Consider the following 17,277-nt stretch of genomic DNA (forward strand, 5'->3'; position numbering starts at 1 on the left):
TTAGAGTACAAAGTTAGAAATCAAAATGATACATGTGCAATGGTAATAGGTATTTAATCAAATTTTACTTATTCAGTACAATATATGTAATTCCGAAATCCCTTGTCGAGCTACTTTGAAGGAGATGGAGAGCTACAGGGTGCATCTGTATGTCTAGATCTGTATACACTACTGGTCACAAGTTTTAGAACACCACACTTTTCCAGTTTTTTATTGTTTATTGTGTCATTGCACTTTGAAATGAAAGCATAGAATAAATAAACAATTTGAGTTGAAAAATACATAATGGAATACATTTGTAGACCAAAACGTATTCTAAACTTTTGATTGATGTGTGTGTCCACCTTTGGCAGATATAACAGCTGAACACACTCGTGGCTCGTTCTTTTTACAATAGAAATTAAATATTCTTCAGAAAGTTTTTCCCGAGTCTGTTGCAGAAGTTTCCATAAATGTGTGGCACTTGTAGGTTGCTTCACTCTTCTGTCCAGTTCATCCCAAACCAGCTCGATGGGGTTTAAGCCTGGACACTGTGCTGCTGCTGGACACTCCATGTTTTCAAGTTTTACCATCTTGTTCTTTTTTCCTGAGGTAGTTTTGGCAGAGCTTGGGCTTGTGTTTTGAATCGTTTTATCTTTTATTCTAAAAAACCTCTGTCTGTTCAGTTCTTACCTTTATACCATTTCAAGCTCTTCATTGGACTTGCACGACTTGAATTGCAATAACTAAGTGGAAAAATTAGGGTGTTCTGAAACTTTTGACCAGTAGTGTATGTACAATTTCTGTAGTATCCATGTGTTTCGAAATGATTGAGAATTAGGATCGTTGCAATAGTGATTAACCATTTAAACCAAAAATCACATCTTTTGACTCCTCCTTTGAAATTGTGCATCAAACAGAAATCCCTCCATGCAGCCCTTGTGTGAATGAATGCATGTTTTTAGTGACCTTATAAAGTCCTGTCAATCATCATATCACTGTTGCACTGTTTTCCTATGACCTCTTGTATAAAGCTGTGATTTTACATTTTATTACTTATCTTTCTATTTTACTTTGACTTGTACATTTCTATTTATATAACAATGTCTTATTTCGCTCCTGTCTCTTGCTTTGTTCTTTTTTGCTACTTGTATAGATTTTATTATTACCATTTATATTTTTTGCTCTTCGTTATGATATTATATTGTGATGTGTGAGCTCCCGTGTCCAAATTATTTCCCTCGTGGATCAGTAAAGTTTGTCGAAGTCTAAAGCGGTCAGAGAAGTCCCCTCCTCATTATGAGCTTGTTCCTGTGATGGCCCTGAAGGCTCTTATCTTCACACAGGAATCTGAGGAATCCACGGACCCCCACCTATCACCCCGTCCCGCCTCACTCCCCCGTCCCCCGCTGGCCTTATCTCTCGGGCCTGTGTCCTCACCATCATCACCTCTTTGTTTAGCTTCACTTAAAGGTGTTCCGCAGTGTGGCATTAAACCTCTCCGTCTTGCCTTTGTTCAATTGCAGATGTGTTTGTAGCTGAAAAACCTTCCTGTGTGGCTTGTGCCTCCGCAGAGCTGATTCGGCTGTAACTTGACCTGGTGGCGTCTCCATGGAGAGGAAGAAGTTTAATGCCATACTGTGGAACATGTTGTTTCCTCCTCACAAACATACCTGGAGTTTTGTTTTGTTTCATTTACACATTTCTAACTCACAAATCCTTCATATTTAGTTCTTCTCTCAAACAGAAAATACCCTGTTCCACCTTGTGATGTCATGTGGTAATACAGGAAGTGCTCCACTGCATTTTTTTTAAACTCTATACACCTTCACTAGAATCAGATAATTTCAGCTCTGGAATTTCCAATCTGTTCTGAACAAAACGTAAAAGGAGCTGTTCACTTGAAAACTACTGCTTCATGACATCACAAGGTGGAACAGAGCATTATGGAGATGTATACAAACTAATAATAAAGGATTAAACAAAACACAACTCCAGGTGTGTTTTTGAGGAGGTAACGGCATTCTAACATGACTTAAAAAGCTCACAGAAATACATTTTGTGTAATATAGGACCTTTAATGTCATACTGTGGAACATTCTCATCAAATCAATGACATGCCTATTACGTAGACAGCAAAGCCATCTGAGTAAAACTACTATTGTTCTCACTGTCAGTTCTTTTAAATGTTCTGCTGCTACCAAAGTTTCTGCAGTACTGCCATATTACCATATTTTTTGGACTACAAGTCTCTCCAGAGTATAAGCCAAAAAATGTGTAATAAAGAAGAAAAAAAAACATATATAAGTCACACTTTTTCGGGGAAATTTATTTTATAAAATCAGAGACCAGGAACTGACATTTCCTGTTGAAAGTCAAGTTCTAGTAATAACAATAGAACAGAGAACAACAGACTGTTAACGTCACATATGAACAGTTCTTCAGATAAACTATAACATAAACAACAGAACAGAACAAGTTTACCAAACTCTCCATCTCACTCCAAATCACTAAATCCATTCAATTCTTCATCCTTGGTGTCACTTCTGAACAACTTGACCTCGACCTCCGGAGGTAAATTCAGCGCCGTTTCCTCTTCTGTGTAGCTGTCGTCAGACTCAGCATCAGTTTCAGTTAGAATTATTCTGGCCTTTCTGAATCCCGACAGGATGGTTTCGGTGTCACTGAAGTCCAGGCTTTGTCCATCCATCCAGTGACTTCAGGAAAGTTTCATGGTGCATCCTCACGGTGTCACAAGTTTCTCTCTCACTCCAAACTTTCTTTCTGCTGCTCAATTACTGTTTTCAGCTGCAGATTTCGTTACTTGCAGCTTGAAATCTGCAAAATATGATTTCCTTTTTGGGGGCATTTGTTGTCTTCATAAGTTTGTTTAAATGTTAAATGTTCAATGGTTCAGAAATAATGGTGCGATCGACTGACATGATACAGACAGGACAGAGGTTCTTTCTGCAGGAGACATGTGCAGTAGAGCCAAGTGACAGTGGTACAGGAGGAACAGGAGCAGCAGATACTGACACACAAGACTAGAGCGCCCTCTCGAGGCTTTCGGTGTGAACATTTTAATATATTAGTCTTGCCAGAGTGCAAGTCGCAGGAAACGCCCACACCATGAAAAGTGCAACTTATAGTCCAAAAAATATGGTACTAGTTTAACTTTTAATGTAATGTATGCATTTTAACTGATTCTTGTTTATCTTTTTTTTTGGTTTCAGGAGGAGAAGAAGTGTTTTGTGTGCGACTCCTCGGAACAGTACAATGAACTGAACAATCAAACCAACAACCACCGCATCGAGAACGTGGTCACAACCTTCGCCGTCAACAGACTCAAGACCTGGTGGCAGTCTGAGAACGGTGAGGGCGAAAGGCAGGACAGAAAAATGTTGACAAAAATGAATACTTATTTGGCTTGAAGTACAGATTTTTAATTATTATACCTAATTTTACCGTCTGAAAAGCATGAAAAACAGGACCACTGCGAACCTTTTAAAATGAACTAAGTTATTCTGTTTTGTGCATTCTGAGCTTCCTAATTATTCACCGTGATGAGTTTATAAGCACAGAGTTTATAAGTTTTGCCGTCATGGTAATGCTAACAACAACTGGCATGCTAACTGCACACTTCCTGTTTATCAGACAGTACGTTTTTGTCTGTTTGTTTTAGCTTTTTGCCACTGAACAATACTACTTAGTGTTGTCAAGATACTCAATACTGATTCTGATACCACAATCATTATAAAAAACACTCTTTCTTTTGACAATAGAATGTGATTTTCAGCATTAAATCAGTAATTTTTTTTCTATTTCAATGTGTCCTTATATGTGTGTAATCCCTCAGTGGCGTATACTAGTCTATGTGCTCTTATACTTATTCTATACTTATTCTTTGCGACCTGTATCTGATCTTTTAATGACAGTCTGAACAACACAGATCCAGTTATGTTCAAATGCGACTCAGACCACTTGGATATGTGCTCCTGAAACTGATATGTATCCGATCTTTTGACTGTCACATTCATCCCAGCTACACGTCAGGCTCAGCGTCTAGTCAATGGAGGGAAAGCGAGGATGGCGAGTTTATTAATAGTTGGGGGGATCACTGTATTCAGACCAAATTGGAGGAGTCTTATCACAACCGGGTGGTTTTTTTAAACGATTGCCAAAGAAATGTCCGAGCGCGGCTACAGACGGTCCTGGCTCCAATGTCAACAAAAAATAAACATCCTGCGAGCCAAATACAAGGGGGCTAAAGACTCAAACAAATGAAGCGGCCATGGACGTGTAACCTGTCCATTTTACCAAGAACTGTATTTTGGGAGACAAGCCCAACGTTTATAGCCTGTTTCATCAGCCGGTTTTACTTTGTTTCACTTCGTAGAAACCATCTGACCTCGCAGCCTTACTTTTCATTCGCTTGACCGTAGGCTGGTACTTTTTATCATTTAACCAATTGCTGCTATTTGGTCATGATGTATGTAATGTGCAGCTAACTGGTATATTAAGCTTTTCCCAAATCCCGTAGGAAGAAGGGCAATAAAATTTTTCCCCTTGATGAAATTCACCAAACATTCTCGTCATTCTGGCTTTAAATTCTCAATCTCGGGAATCGTTGGCAACACTGAATATATGGCTCTTCGCTGATTGGCTGGTGCCTGAACTTGCACATCCAGGGTTTTTTGAACTGTCTTTTGTATTTTGATTCCTGACCTAGTCGCTGGAGAGAAATGAAATTGAGCAGAGGCACTAGGTGGCACCAGCCTGGCTACAGCGTTTAGGCGAATTCCATAAACAGAGCATGCTCCCTGTGTGTGACGTCGTTGTGTCCTCCAGTGCGCATGTGGGACACTTTTGGGGAGTTTAAAGTTCACACTGGAGATCACATACAAGTCGCACATAATTGGAAATGTGAACAACCTCGCAAAAAAATCGTATTTCACCAAAAAATTCAAATTGAGCATTAAGCCCTGTAGTCTGAACGTAGCCAAAGACTTTTAGTATAACAGCCATTATTTAGCCTTTATTTTTGATTGAACCATATTGATCGATTTTAAAATTTTAATATTGCATTGAATCGTATCAAATCGAAAGCTCACTGTATCGAGAGATGTATCGTATCGTATGGTGGTCTATGTATCGAGGTTTGTATCATATCAGCAACTTCTGAATGATACCCAGCCCTAGTTCTGATACGGCTCAAGGTGTCATTTCTGCAGATGGTACACAGCAGACTTTTTTGACCTCAAGAAGTGCTTATACAATATATATACAAGACGCACTTTGCTTAAAAACTTGGATGAAATCAGGTACAGTTTGAGATATGTTTCAGTGTTTCTATTTGAAAAGCAGAAAACAGCCCAGCCCCACCCTGCAGCGCTGGGCAGCTGCTCTGTGTAGTACCTCTGTGGTAATGAAAACCTGTACTTAAAGATGTTTTTCTTTTTTACATCTGATGGATCTCGAGCCATGACTGCAGAAATGTTTTAAACGACTTCCAGCTGAAGTCTACTAGTTAAAAAAATACTGTTTTAAATATGACCATTACTATTCTTCTTTATGGTTCTTGATAATGATTGCATCTTAGGAAGTGAGTTACAGTACAGGAGAAAATAGAAGGAGGACAACCTTGAATCATTTCCTTAAAGGGCCCATATTAAACTATCTCTGATCAATGTTCTAATGTTGTTTCCTCATCACAAACAGACCAGGAGTTGTGTTTTGTTTCATTCACACAAAGCCTGCATATTTAGTAGGGATGTAAAAATATCCAATTCTCTTGATACGATATTTTCACGATATGAATCTCACGGTACTAAATTTATTGAGATATTTTATGTACAAAATTGTGAATATGCTACTTTTGTCTCATCATAATCCATATAATTAAGATTTAAAAGTTAGTTAAAAAGTTAATAACCGTTGTTTCAGTCCAATCTACATGTTGAAATAATGCAAAGGATCATGGTCTATATAGTTCCCTCTGTTTTTTAGCTATTGCTGCACCGTAACAATGAATTTAAGCAAATAAATTTGTGATTCCATATATTGTGATGGTCCATGATATTACTGTGAGACTTTTGACGATCAGATATCACAGTATTTCGGTTATTGTCATATCCCTAATATGTAGACAATTTTTAGTTCTTTTCTTTTAACCTCCACACACCTTCACTAGAATCTTTTGGATTATTTCAGTCCTGGAACTGCCAATCTCTACTGAACTAAATTTAAAGCTGTTAAAATGAAAACTGCCACTTGATGACATCACAAGATGTAGGCAAACTACCAAATTTCCAGACTATACCGTATTTTCTGCACTATTAGGCGCTCTGGATTATAAGGCGCACTGTCATTGAATGGTCTGTTTTCAAACTTTTTTCACAAATAAACCGCACTGGATTTTAAACGAAACACAGCAGTTGGATGGGTCAGTGGGACTTTGTTTGGCGCGTTCACGGTGACTCTGGGCTTTGTTCAGTTGTGGCGTGTAGGGAGGGTGTGTCTGGGACCGCTGGATTGTCGGCGTGTTCGCAGTGACTCAGTTGTTCAGTTGTGTCTAGAAGCGGCACGTTGCACTCGCTTTTTCGGTTCGTTCCTCCGTTCCGTTCCTCGTCGGTGTGGAGTGATGAGTGTGGCTGCGGGTGCGTTTCGCTGCACGGTTGCTGTCTGCTCCGTGTGCGTTTGCGTGTGCTGCTGGTGGTGCGGCTTTGTAGTTCACTGAAGTCGTGCTGGGACACCCGAGTGGATTCGTGTATAGGGCGCTGTGGATTGTGGGGCGTGCGGTCGTTTTTTGATGGGGTTGGAGGCTTATGAGCGTGCCCAATAGTGCAGAAAATACGGTGAATTGCTTCGGAGTATAAGTCCAGGACCGCCCAAACCATGAAAAAAAGTATGATTTATAGTCTGAAAAATACAGTAATACTGAAGGATTACTCAAACATGTGTGAATGAAACAAAACACAACTCTAGGTATGTTTTTGAAGAGAAAACTACATTCTAACATGGCTAAAAGCTCACAAGAATCCATACTGCGTAAAATAGAACCTTTTATTATTTGTGTGTGACGCCTTCTCCCAAGTGTCACTGAACAGGTACTGTGTCATAGAGGGGAGTGGAGGGGAGGTCCCAGTCCCCTTTAATTAAACCTGCCTGAGTGGGGTCAGGAGACTTGAAACCTCAGGGGTCAGAGGTCAGAAACGCCCCTTCCTCTTCACGGGGTCAGAAGCAGGTCACATGACTCTGCTAAAAAGGGTTTAATTCTGATTACAGATTTGTGCAGGGTAGTTTAAGACTTGAGTGAGTGATGAAGAGCCCCTGAGGAAATACTGTGTTTTTTCATGTGATAAAGAAAAAGGTTTGCCTTTGGAAAACTGGAAAACACCTCTTTGGTCAAAACGAGACTGCTATGTGCTGTCTTTAGATAATAAAGATTCTTTATAATTTGATAATCAGGATGTGCACTGTTGGCATGCTTGTTGTTCTTTAGCTTTACAGTGACAGTAAGGACAGTAAGGACTTTTGTTTTAGACATTTTTTTTTTTACTTTAAAAATCTGAAAGTTAATAAGGACTAAAATATCATTAAACAAACATACATGTATATTTGTTGCTTAAAAAAATAAATAATAAAAAATTTGGTGATTGACAGAGCAACCTCCTGGTTAGGGGGTCATGTCATGTGACCTGAGTGACTATAATCTAGATCAGGGGTGTCAAACTCAAATTCACAGAGGGCCAAAATTAAAAACTGGGACTAAGTCGTGGGCCAAACTAAACATCTGCATGTTTTTTCTTCTTTTGAGCTATGTAATGTTAAACCTTTTATTAAATGTTTAATAATAGTTTTGCTTAAACATTGAATCCAGAACAAGCATCATATAAAATAATAACAACATTTTGGTAACACTTTATTTTAGGGTACACTTATTAACATGTAATTACCTGCTAATTAGCATAGTTGTAAGTTTATGTAGATTTATTTGTCATTCACTAGTATTTGTTCAGCCTAAATAATGTCTAATTCCCCATTCCCCCAAATTATGTCTCTATAGTCTATCTGTAGCCATTGGACCAGCTCTAATACATATTTGATATTATCTCATGGGCCAAATATAATTATATCGTGGGCTAAATTTGGCCCCCGGGCCTGAGTTTGACATGTCTGGTCTACATGGTACAATTAAACTTAGTCTATGATGGTAAGACTATTTCTATCGTATTTTTATCCAGATTAGTTCAAATGTCCAAATAAATCCAACTTAATTTTATATTTTTTGCCTAATTAACTTGATCGTCGTTGAATTGTTGTATTTCCTGTTTATTTATTGTTTATTTCCTTCTCAGGTGTGGAGAACGTAACCATCCAGCTGAACCTTGAGGCGGAGTTTCACTTCACTCACCTCATCATGACTTTTAAGGTAAGGTACACTGCAGCACGGCATTCTGGGTAATGTGACTGTCATATGTTGCAGGGGAGGGAAAGTGAGTATATGGTACAGAGGAGGGACACTGCTAGGAAACACAAGACCTGTTGCTGGTTTCAGATAACATCGCTACATTCTACAGACCAATATTATTGAATACAGATGAGGGCAGATAAAATTTATGTTATTCAACATCTCAAATTTTTGTTGTAATATAGCATAGTCTTGGGTCTGGTCATGAATAGAAATGATCAGGTTTGATATTAGGGAATTTACCTTTTTGATATTTCATGCAAAATAGAATAGAAATAGAATTAATAGGAAATACTGGCTCTTGCCCCATCTGGAAGTATGACATCTGAAAACCACCAATAGGAAAACCAAAGAGGAGGTTTATGAAATTGGATTGTGTAAAATAATTTGTTAAAAAATACAAAAAAATCATACCCACAACTTCTTTTGTCCTTTCTCTCTTCAGACTTTCCGTCCAGCTGCCATGGTAATAGAGCGTTCCTCAGATTTTGGCAAAACGTGGCAGGTTTATCGCTACTTTGCGTACGACTGTGAGAGCTCGTTCCCCTCAGTGTCCCAGGGCCCCATGAGGAAAGTGGACGACGTCATCTGTGACTCCAGATACTCTGACATCGAACCATCCACAGAGGGAGAGGTAAAGAGACTAAACTTTATACTAGAATATATATGCCTATAGTTTAAAGGGTCCATATTACACTGTTTTCTGATCTGTGTTGTTTCGTCAATTTATTTCGTTGTGTTTTTTTCATTCACGCATGTTTAACTCACAAATCCTGCACATTTAGGCTTCAGCATTCTTCTCTCAAACTGAAAACACTTCGTTCCACCTTTTGATGTCATGTGGTAATACAGGATGTGCTCCACAGCATTTTTAAATTTCATACACCTTCACTAGACAATCTCTACTGAATAAAAGATAAAAGATAGCTATAAACTTCAACTATGATTTCATGACATCACAAGGTGGAACAGAGCATTTTGACCATTGGAGATGTAAACAGATTTATAATACAGGATTACGCACACATGTGTGAATGAAACAAAACACAACTCCAGGTCTGTTTGAGGGTTGAAACAACATTCATAACATAGCTTAAAGCTCACAAGAAACAATTTTGTCTAATGTTGGATCTTAAATGGAGCTGGAGACAGGTCAGAACTCTCAGGTGGACTTCTGTGTCATAAGAGTATTATGGCAAGTTTGTGGAGCCAATACCAAATGAATGACATGAAACATTTGAGTGTTTTTCATTCAGACACTGTTTTATCGATTAGTATCTGGGTGTGACATTTTTGACAGTAATAGCCACAATTCAAAACAGATGTTGAGCAAATGGTTGGTGACTCTTTTTTTTGGTATAATCTGTATTGATATTGTGAGAGGCATTCAATCACTAAAATTTGAACTTAATTTAAAATGTATGTCATAATAATTGTATTTATATTTTTTCCCTTCAGGTTATCTTCAGGGTTCTGGATCCAGCTTTTAGGATTGACGACCCATACAGCCCCAGAATACAGAGTAAGCCACTTCTACTACACGACTAATCACCAGTTTGGACACACCGTCTCATTCAATGTTTTTTTTTTTTCCCCTTTATGTTTACTACTTTCAACATTTTCGATGCACATGAAAAACACTGAATGAGAAGTTGAGTCCAAAGTTTTGATCAGTGCATGTTTAAACTGCACCAGTCAAAAGTTGGTGTACTTGTACTGTAACTGTTGGACAGTACAGATATTCCTCCAGCAAAATCTTATTCAAATGACTAAAAAAGAGATGAAAAATACTATATTTGTTTTTATTCCCTTTGTCAGACATGTTGAAAATCACAAACCTGAGGGTGAAGTTCATAAAGCTGCACACACTCGGAGACAACCTCCTAGACTCTCGGATGGAAATAAAGGAGAAGTATTATTACTCCATCTACGACATGGTTGTCAGGGGCAACTGCTTCTGCTACGGACATGCCTCTGAGTGTGCGCCCATCGAGGGTGTGGGACAGGCCAGGGAGGGCATGGTCAGTCCTGACACACACTTACTACTGTTTTATTTATTATTTTTATGTTCTATTCAAAAATCCTATTTTATCCTATTATCACCACATGGTGCTTGAGTGGTTAGTGTTCTTAACTCACAGCAACAAGGTTTAGGTTTAATTTTCAGGCTCTGTGATTGCCTACTGCACCTACAGATTAACAGCAAGAGGATTTGTCCAAATGTGTGGAAAGCATGGTTTGTTTTTACAGCTGGGGACAGATCTTGAGCCTTAAACTATAAACATGCACATGGAAGCCATCAGAGTTTTACATTAAACATATTTTTTCTTCCTTTCTTCTTTAAAGCATGTGCCAAAAGTAAAGGGTTTTCCCTTTACTTTTTAAATGCTCTCATGATGCTGTTAATCCGTGCGAAATAGAACACAAAAATGATTTCTTAAACTTAGTCATGTATTGTGTCTTTAAACTAAACCAGATACATTTTTGTATCTTAAAGACATAGAGGCCAAATGCACTCACCTGGTGAATTGCCCAAATAACCATAATCCTTTATTGTTCCGTACTGTGACAGAGTGTAGTATTGGTTATATTTGAAGTTTTCCATACATGTGTTTGTGTAGGTCCATGGTCACTGCATGTGTAACCACAACACTAAAGGACTGAACTGTGAGCAGTGTCAGGACTTCTACCACGATCTGCCCTGGAGACCCGCTGAGGGACGCAACACCAATGCGTGCAAGAGTGAGTCTACTCCTATTTGTGATTAATACATGTTATTAGTCCAAACATCAAAGTATTTGCCATACAGATATATATTATACTAATGTATTACATTTTCAGGTTAGAGTTCGATTGCATTCACAAAGTTTAGGGGGCTAGATAACTTATTGGGTGAATTATTTTTCAAGGAAACAGAGGAAATTCCTGCCAGTTAAAAACTTTTAAGCTCATATATTTGAATAATGTGACGATTTTAAACGATATTATGCACCAACTTAAATATGTGTTTTCCTTACAGAGTGTAACTGTAACCATCACTCTGACTCATGTCACTTCGACATGGCCGTGTTTGAGGCGTCTGGAAACGTGAGCGGAGGCGTCTGTGAGGACTGTCAGCACCACACTGCCGGACACCAGTGTGAACTCTGCCAACCCTTCTACTACCAACACCCAGAGAGGGACCTGAGGGACCCCAACATCTGCCAACGTGAGTACAACACAGCACCCATGGGACCTGAAGGGCCCTAATATCTGCCAACTTGAGAACATTAACAAGGTGTTCAGCACTACTGAACTTTTGGACCTCAACTTAGAGATTTGGAAACATAGAGACAGTTACTGCAGCATCATTATTTGTGACAAAAGACATGGATTTTAAACATATAGGCTGTATAATGAAAAATAAAAGTATATTTACATACAGAAACATAGGTATGTCATTTATAGTTCAATTTTCTATTCAATTGTTTATTTTTTTTTTGGTCAAAGTAACTAAATCTAATGAAGTGTACCTATTGGCCCTACAAGAAGAATTTGTCTAATAAGCAGTGTCTCTGAGTACTAAATTGACTTGGGCCTTGTCAGTTCCCATCATGCTATTTGAAGACCATCTAACCCTGTGTTGTGTTCCTCAGCCTGTAACTGTGATCCGGTGGGCTCTCTGAACGGGGGCATCTGTGACGGTCTGACAGACGTTCGGGCTGGACTCATCGCTGGACAGTGCAGGTGTAAAGTGAACGTGGAGGGAGAGAGGTGTGAGCGCTGCAGACAGGCCCACTACGGCCTCAGCGACCAACCAGAGGGCTGCACACGTAAGAGACTGTAACTGATTTTATCCTGTCCTACATTATTTTCAAGAAATAATATTGAAAGACATTAGATTTTTTGTAATGGAAGAACTTTTTAAAAACACAAATTGCCACTAACACCAAAATGTGTTCCCATTTATTCCTCCAAACTCTGATCTCTGCCCCAAACCACATGTCACTTTTTTGGTGGTGGGTCTGACACCTGCTCGTCTCCATTAATATGTTTGCCCTCCATACAAAGCAATAGCACTTTCATGACAACCAGCAAGACTGATCACTAGAAATGACTGAATTTCCACTAAACTCTGTTGTACTACACTGTACTAGGCATGTAGAGTATTATCCCACGTTGTATTTTTAAAAGAACACCTGTCGTCCTGTCTGGATGTGTCTAAATGTTTGTGTCTTGTATCAGCGTGCACGTGCAGCCCTCTGGGGACTCTTCCTGGAGGAAACCCCTGTGAGAGTGAAACGGGAAGCTGCTTCTGCAAACGTCTGGTGACCGGACGAGACTGCGACCAGTGTGTGGTGAGTCACATACGCACTGTCTGTCTTTGTGTCTGTGAATGCAAATGTGCCACAGTGAAGGGCTTTGGGAGGAGGTGGTTGTAGTAGAAGCAGCTCTCCTCTTCTTCCCCATCAGTGAATAAATGAACGAATGAATAAATGAATGAATGAATGAATGAAAGGGGGGCCTACTTAATGATATACAACTGTCTATTGTTGAAGTTTTCAGCTTGTTCAAGAAAGGGTGAAAGTAAAAAGCTGGAGACCAACTAGATGTCTTACACAGGAGAAGTTTATTTACCATCAGTAATACGGGGCCGGAGGGACTGGAAAAGTCAACATAGTATGATTTCAAAAGTGAACATCTTTGAGTGTTCAAGCCCCTTTCACTGTGCTTCCAAAGGACAAGGTTTATAAAGCAAGTGTAGTGAGCCTATGAAGGCCAGTAGGCACCAGTTAGACAGCAATATGCCACAATTTAGATAATGGTATGCCAAGGGAATATCATGGTGTAAATATAGCTGTTGTGAGTCAATGTTAAACTGAGCTGTACATGGAAGATAAATTACTTAAATTCTCTTACAATTTATGGTTTTGACTGCTTTATAAAACTCAGTCACAGACTTTTAGTTTTTGTTTGTTCAGTCTAAGGTGTCTGCCATACTTCAGAAAACAGCTGAAGTTTTGGAATGTCTCAACAGTAAACATGACTCATGAAAATGGAGTTCACGTTGTACATGGTTTTTATGCCAGATGCCATCCCATTCATTCAGACTTTAAAAGTCCTATATTATACAGAATTGACTCTTTGAGCCATGTAATAATGTTGTTCTGATCTCCTCAAAAACATACGTGGAGATGTGTTGTTTCATTCACACGTTTAAGTATCGCTGGATTATTAGACTGTCTGCATTCTCAAAGCTCAGTTTACTCCGTTCCACCCTCTGATGCCATATACTGGTAGTTTTCAAGTTAACAACTCCTTTTACCTTTTGTTAGATTGAGATTTGCAATTCCAGGGTTGAAATCATTCAAATTATTCTAGTGGAAGTGAAGAGTTGAAAAAACAGTGGAGCTCTTTCTTTATTATCACATGACATCACAATGTGGAACAGAGTGTTTTCTGTTTCAGCATATGAATGCTAAATGGATGTGAATGAAACATAACACAACTCTAGGTACTGTGTGTTTGTGATGAAGAAACAGAACATACATCAGAAAATGGTGTATTAAGGGCCCTTTAATTTGTCATTGTGAAAGTTTGCTTTTCTAAGTCTGCTCACAAACTGGAGACATGACATATAATTGAGAATACCGTATATTCCGCACTATAGGATGCGCTCATAAGCCTCCAACCTCATAAAAATATGACTGCGCGCCCCACAATCCAGAGCGCCCTATACACGAATCCACTCGGGTGTCCCAGCACGACTTCAGTAAACTACAAAGCCGCATCACCTGCAGCGCACGTAAACACGCATGGAGCAGACAGCGACCACACAGCGAAAAACACCCACAGCCACACTCATCACTCCACGCTGAAGAGGAATGGAACAGAGGAATGAATCAAATAAGCGAGTGCAATGTGCTACTTCGAGCCACAACTGAACAACTGAGAAAGCAAGAAGGTTCTGGGTTCGATCCCCGGGTCACCCGGGCCTTTCTGTGTGGAGTCTGCATGTTTCTCCCCGTGTCTGGATGGGTTTCCTCCCGGTGCTCTGGTTTCCCCCATCAACCCAAAACATGCTACAGGTCTCCATGAACTGTTGATAGTCAAGGTTAAATACAATCAATCAATGAACCTGTCCAGGGACTACAGGTGGAAATTAGCACTGATGCTACAACCTGATGTACAATGCATCTCTCCTGTTAAGATTAATGCAAAAATTGTGCGCTGTCCCTGTCTCAAATAAATAAATAAATAAATAAGTCACTGCGAACATGCCAACAATCCAGCGGTCCCAGACAGCACCCTCCCTACATGCCACAACTGAACAAACCCAGAGTCACCGTGAACGCGCCAAACAAAGTCCGACTGAGCCATCTAACTGTTGTATTTCGCTTATGGTCCTGTGCGGTTTATTTGTGAAAAAAGTTTGAAAATAGACCTTTCAGTTACAGTGTGCCTTATAATCCAAAGCTTCCTGTAGTGCTGAAAATACGGTAATCATAAAACTGTGATGTTTCTTTTCACAATAATCCTCACAGATAATCATGACATTCCTATTTCTAGCTTCTTACACATTTGGTAGTGGATTGTTCTGCTGTATTTGAATCTCAGCTTATCTCAAAATATAGGTCCCATCTTTTGGCCGTGTCTCTGAACCTCTTCAGAACAGAACAGTGTGAAGTGTCCTTACATGTGCCTGCTCCTTTGTTTCCTGGCTCTCCTGCCCCCCTCTGTCCCTCACACTCTGAGCCTTCGACTGTATTGTTTGGAGTGGGACATGTGTTTGCACTGTCCTGTTATAGGACGTCCCGTTTAAAGGACTTCAAAGCTCCGGTGACTTCCCCCTCACTCAGTTTGACAGACACTAACTCTCTGGGTGGCCTGAATCTTCTCACAGGCTTCAGACTATGGGAAAGTACATGGATTTTAAGACTGTTCAGATTCTCATATGAATAGATCTCAACTATATGATAATTTGTGTAACCATTAACATTAAAACACTAACTTAATTATTTATCCTTGTAAATATAGGGATGTGGTAAACCTCATCATGTAGTGGTTTATTTGTATTGTACATACAAATGTACGTGTCACGAAAAATACTATATCATACTATATCAACATACGAAAGCTAACATTATCCAATCCACTTTATTTTTATAGCACGTTTCACAAACAAACAGTTTCCAATGTGCTGTACCAATACATAATGACAACAATAATGATATAATGATAAAATAAATGCTCAGATTTGATCATACTAGCCTTAAATTAATAAAACCAGTAAAATAAAATAAGCAAAACCATAGAATAGCAATAAATAAAACCAATAAAATACATAAAAAATAAATCAAATAAATAAAAGACACCAAGGAGCACACAAGTCACGTGGTGTGAAAAGCCAGAGAATAGAAGTGGGTTTTAAGACGAGACTTAAAACTCTTCACTGTGGGGGCTGTTGGGACGTGGGGGGAGCAGAGGGTTCCAGAGTTTGGGGCCGGTCACAGAGAAGGTCCTGTCCCTCCTGATTTTAAGTCTCGTTTTTGGCACCACGAGCTGGAGCTGGACTTCGGACCTCAAAGCGCGCTGGGGAGTAAATTTGGATGAGGTCCAAGACGTACTGTGGGGCCAGAACATTCAAAGCTTTAAAAACAAACAATAAAATCTTAAAATCAATTCTTAAACAAACAGGAAGCCAGTGCAAAGGCGCAAGGATTGTGGTAATGTACTCTTTCCTTTTGGTTGCTGTTAAAAGTCGTGCCGCAGAGTTTTGGACTGAACTGTAATCAGTGTTTTTTGTGAGATGCTGAAATAAAGTGCGTTACAATCGTCCAGATGTGATGAAATAAAAGCGTACACGACTTGTTCAAAAAGTTTAACTATGCGACTTTTATCCAAAGTCAAACCTTTTTTATCTTTTATATTTTGAGGCTCAATATTTATCATATCTACAATTTCTTTGCAAAAGTGGTGAGGTCATTGCTATTTTTGTTGTGATATGATACAGTCTGCTTTAGAGCCTTGAAAAAATAACTTCAGTGGCTAATTATTGATCAGTTGTTGTCTACTGTATTTGCTGGAGCTCACTGGTATTAAATAGGGATGGAACGAGACACAATTTCCGCATGATGATACAAGACTGAGATTGAAGATGAGATTTTAACATCTATACATTTCATGATTCAGTTTTCAATTTTGTCCTCTCAACATTTTATTTATTTGATTTCATATTTTTGCTTCCATTTTAGTACTGCTTTTTGAAACTGTAAGAGATGTAACTCACCAACATGTAACCGTTTTTTGTCATATCCAAATCTAAACAGATGGATAAAAAAAATCTCAAGATTTTTTTCTCATTTTTCCCATGTGTGCAGGATCTTGTGGCAATTTTGTCTCACGAGATCTTGTGACACGAGATGATACTGTCTATTTAAAATGATCATTATACTGTCTATTTAAAATTATTTACTGACATTATCTTGTTTTATTGTGACAGAGGCATAAACTAGTTTCAGTATTATCATTTATCGTAATATTTCTCTGTAGCAAATCCTGTATATCTTGCTTCAAAATTAATTATCGTACAAATGATTTAGATACGTTTTTGTAGCGTGTTATGCACTTTAACCTCAGCTGCTGTCGTTCAAAAGATTTGTGTGCTCAAAACTAGACACTTCAAGCTTTTTGACACGACAAAACTCTGACACTGCTTTGTTATAAGGCTTTAAAGTTCTGTACATTTAAGTGTCACCCACAATACATTTTTTTTCTGAAACCAATACAGTAATGTAATGACTGACTTGTTATATATATATATACTATATATATTATAATAACTAGTT

At 38.8% G+C, this 17,277-nt stretch overlaps 1 protein-coding gene across 1 annotated transcript in view; it reads left to right on the plus strand.

Moving 5' to 3' along the window:
* The window catches only part of lamb1a (laminin, beta 1a), a 69,862-nt gene that overhangs the window by 14,447 nt on the left and 38,138 nt on the right, over window positions 1–17,277 (plus strand). Inside the window, 9 exon segments of the mRNA XM_055155827.1 lie at window positions 3,213–3,351; window positions 8,337–8,410; window positions 8,895–9,083; window positions 9,908–9,971; window positions 10,268–10,470; window positions 11,071–11,191; window positions 11,469–11,657; window positions 12,085–12,261; window positions 12,674–12,786. Coding sequence (XP_055011802.1) covers window positions 3,213–3,351; window positions 8,337–8,410; window positions 8,895–9,083; window positions 9,908–9,971; window positions 10,268–10,470; window positions 11,071–11,191; window positions 11,469–11,657; window positions 12,085–12,261; window positions 12,674–12,786 — 1,269 coding nt within the window.

The sequence above is a fragment of the Boleophthalmus pectinirostris genome, unplaced genomic scaffold, assembly GCF_026225935.1.
Source record: "Boleophthalmus pectinirostris isolate CB_2022bp ecotype Guang Dong unplaced genomic scaffold, ASM2622593v1 HiC_scaffold_2, whole genome shotgun sequence".
Classification (NCBI taxonomy): Eukaryota; Metazoa; Chordata; class Actinopteri; order Gobiiformes; family Gobiidae; genus Boleophthalmus; species Boleophthalmus pectinirostris.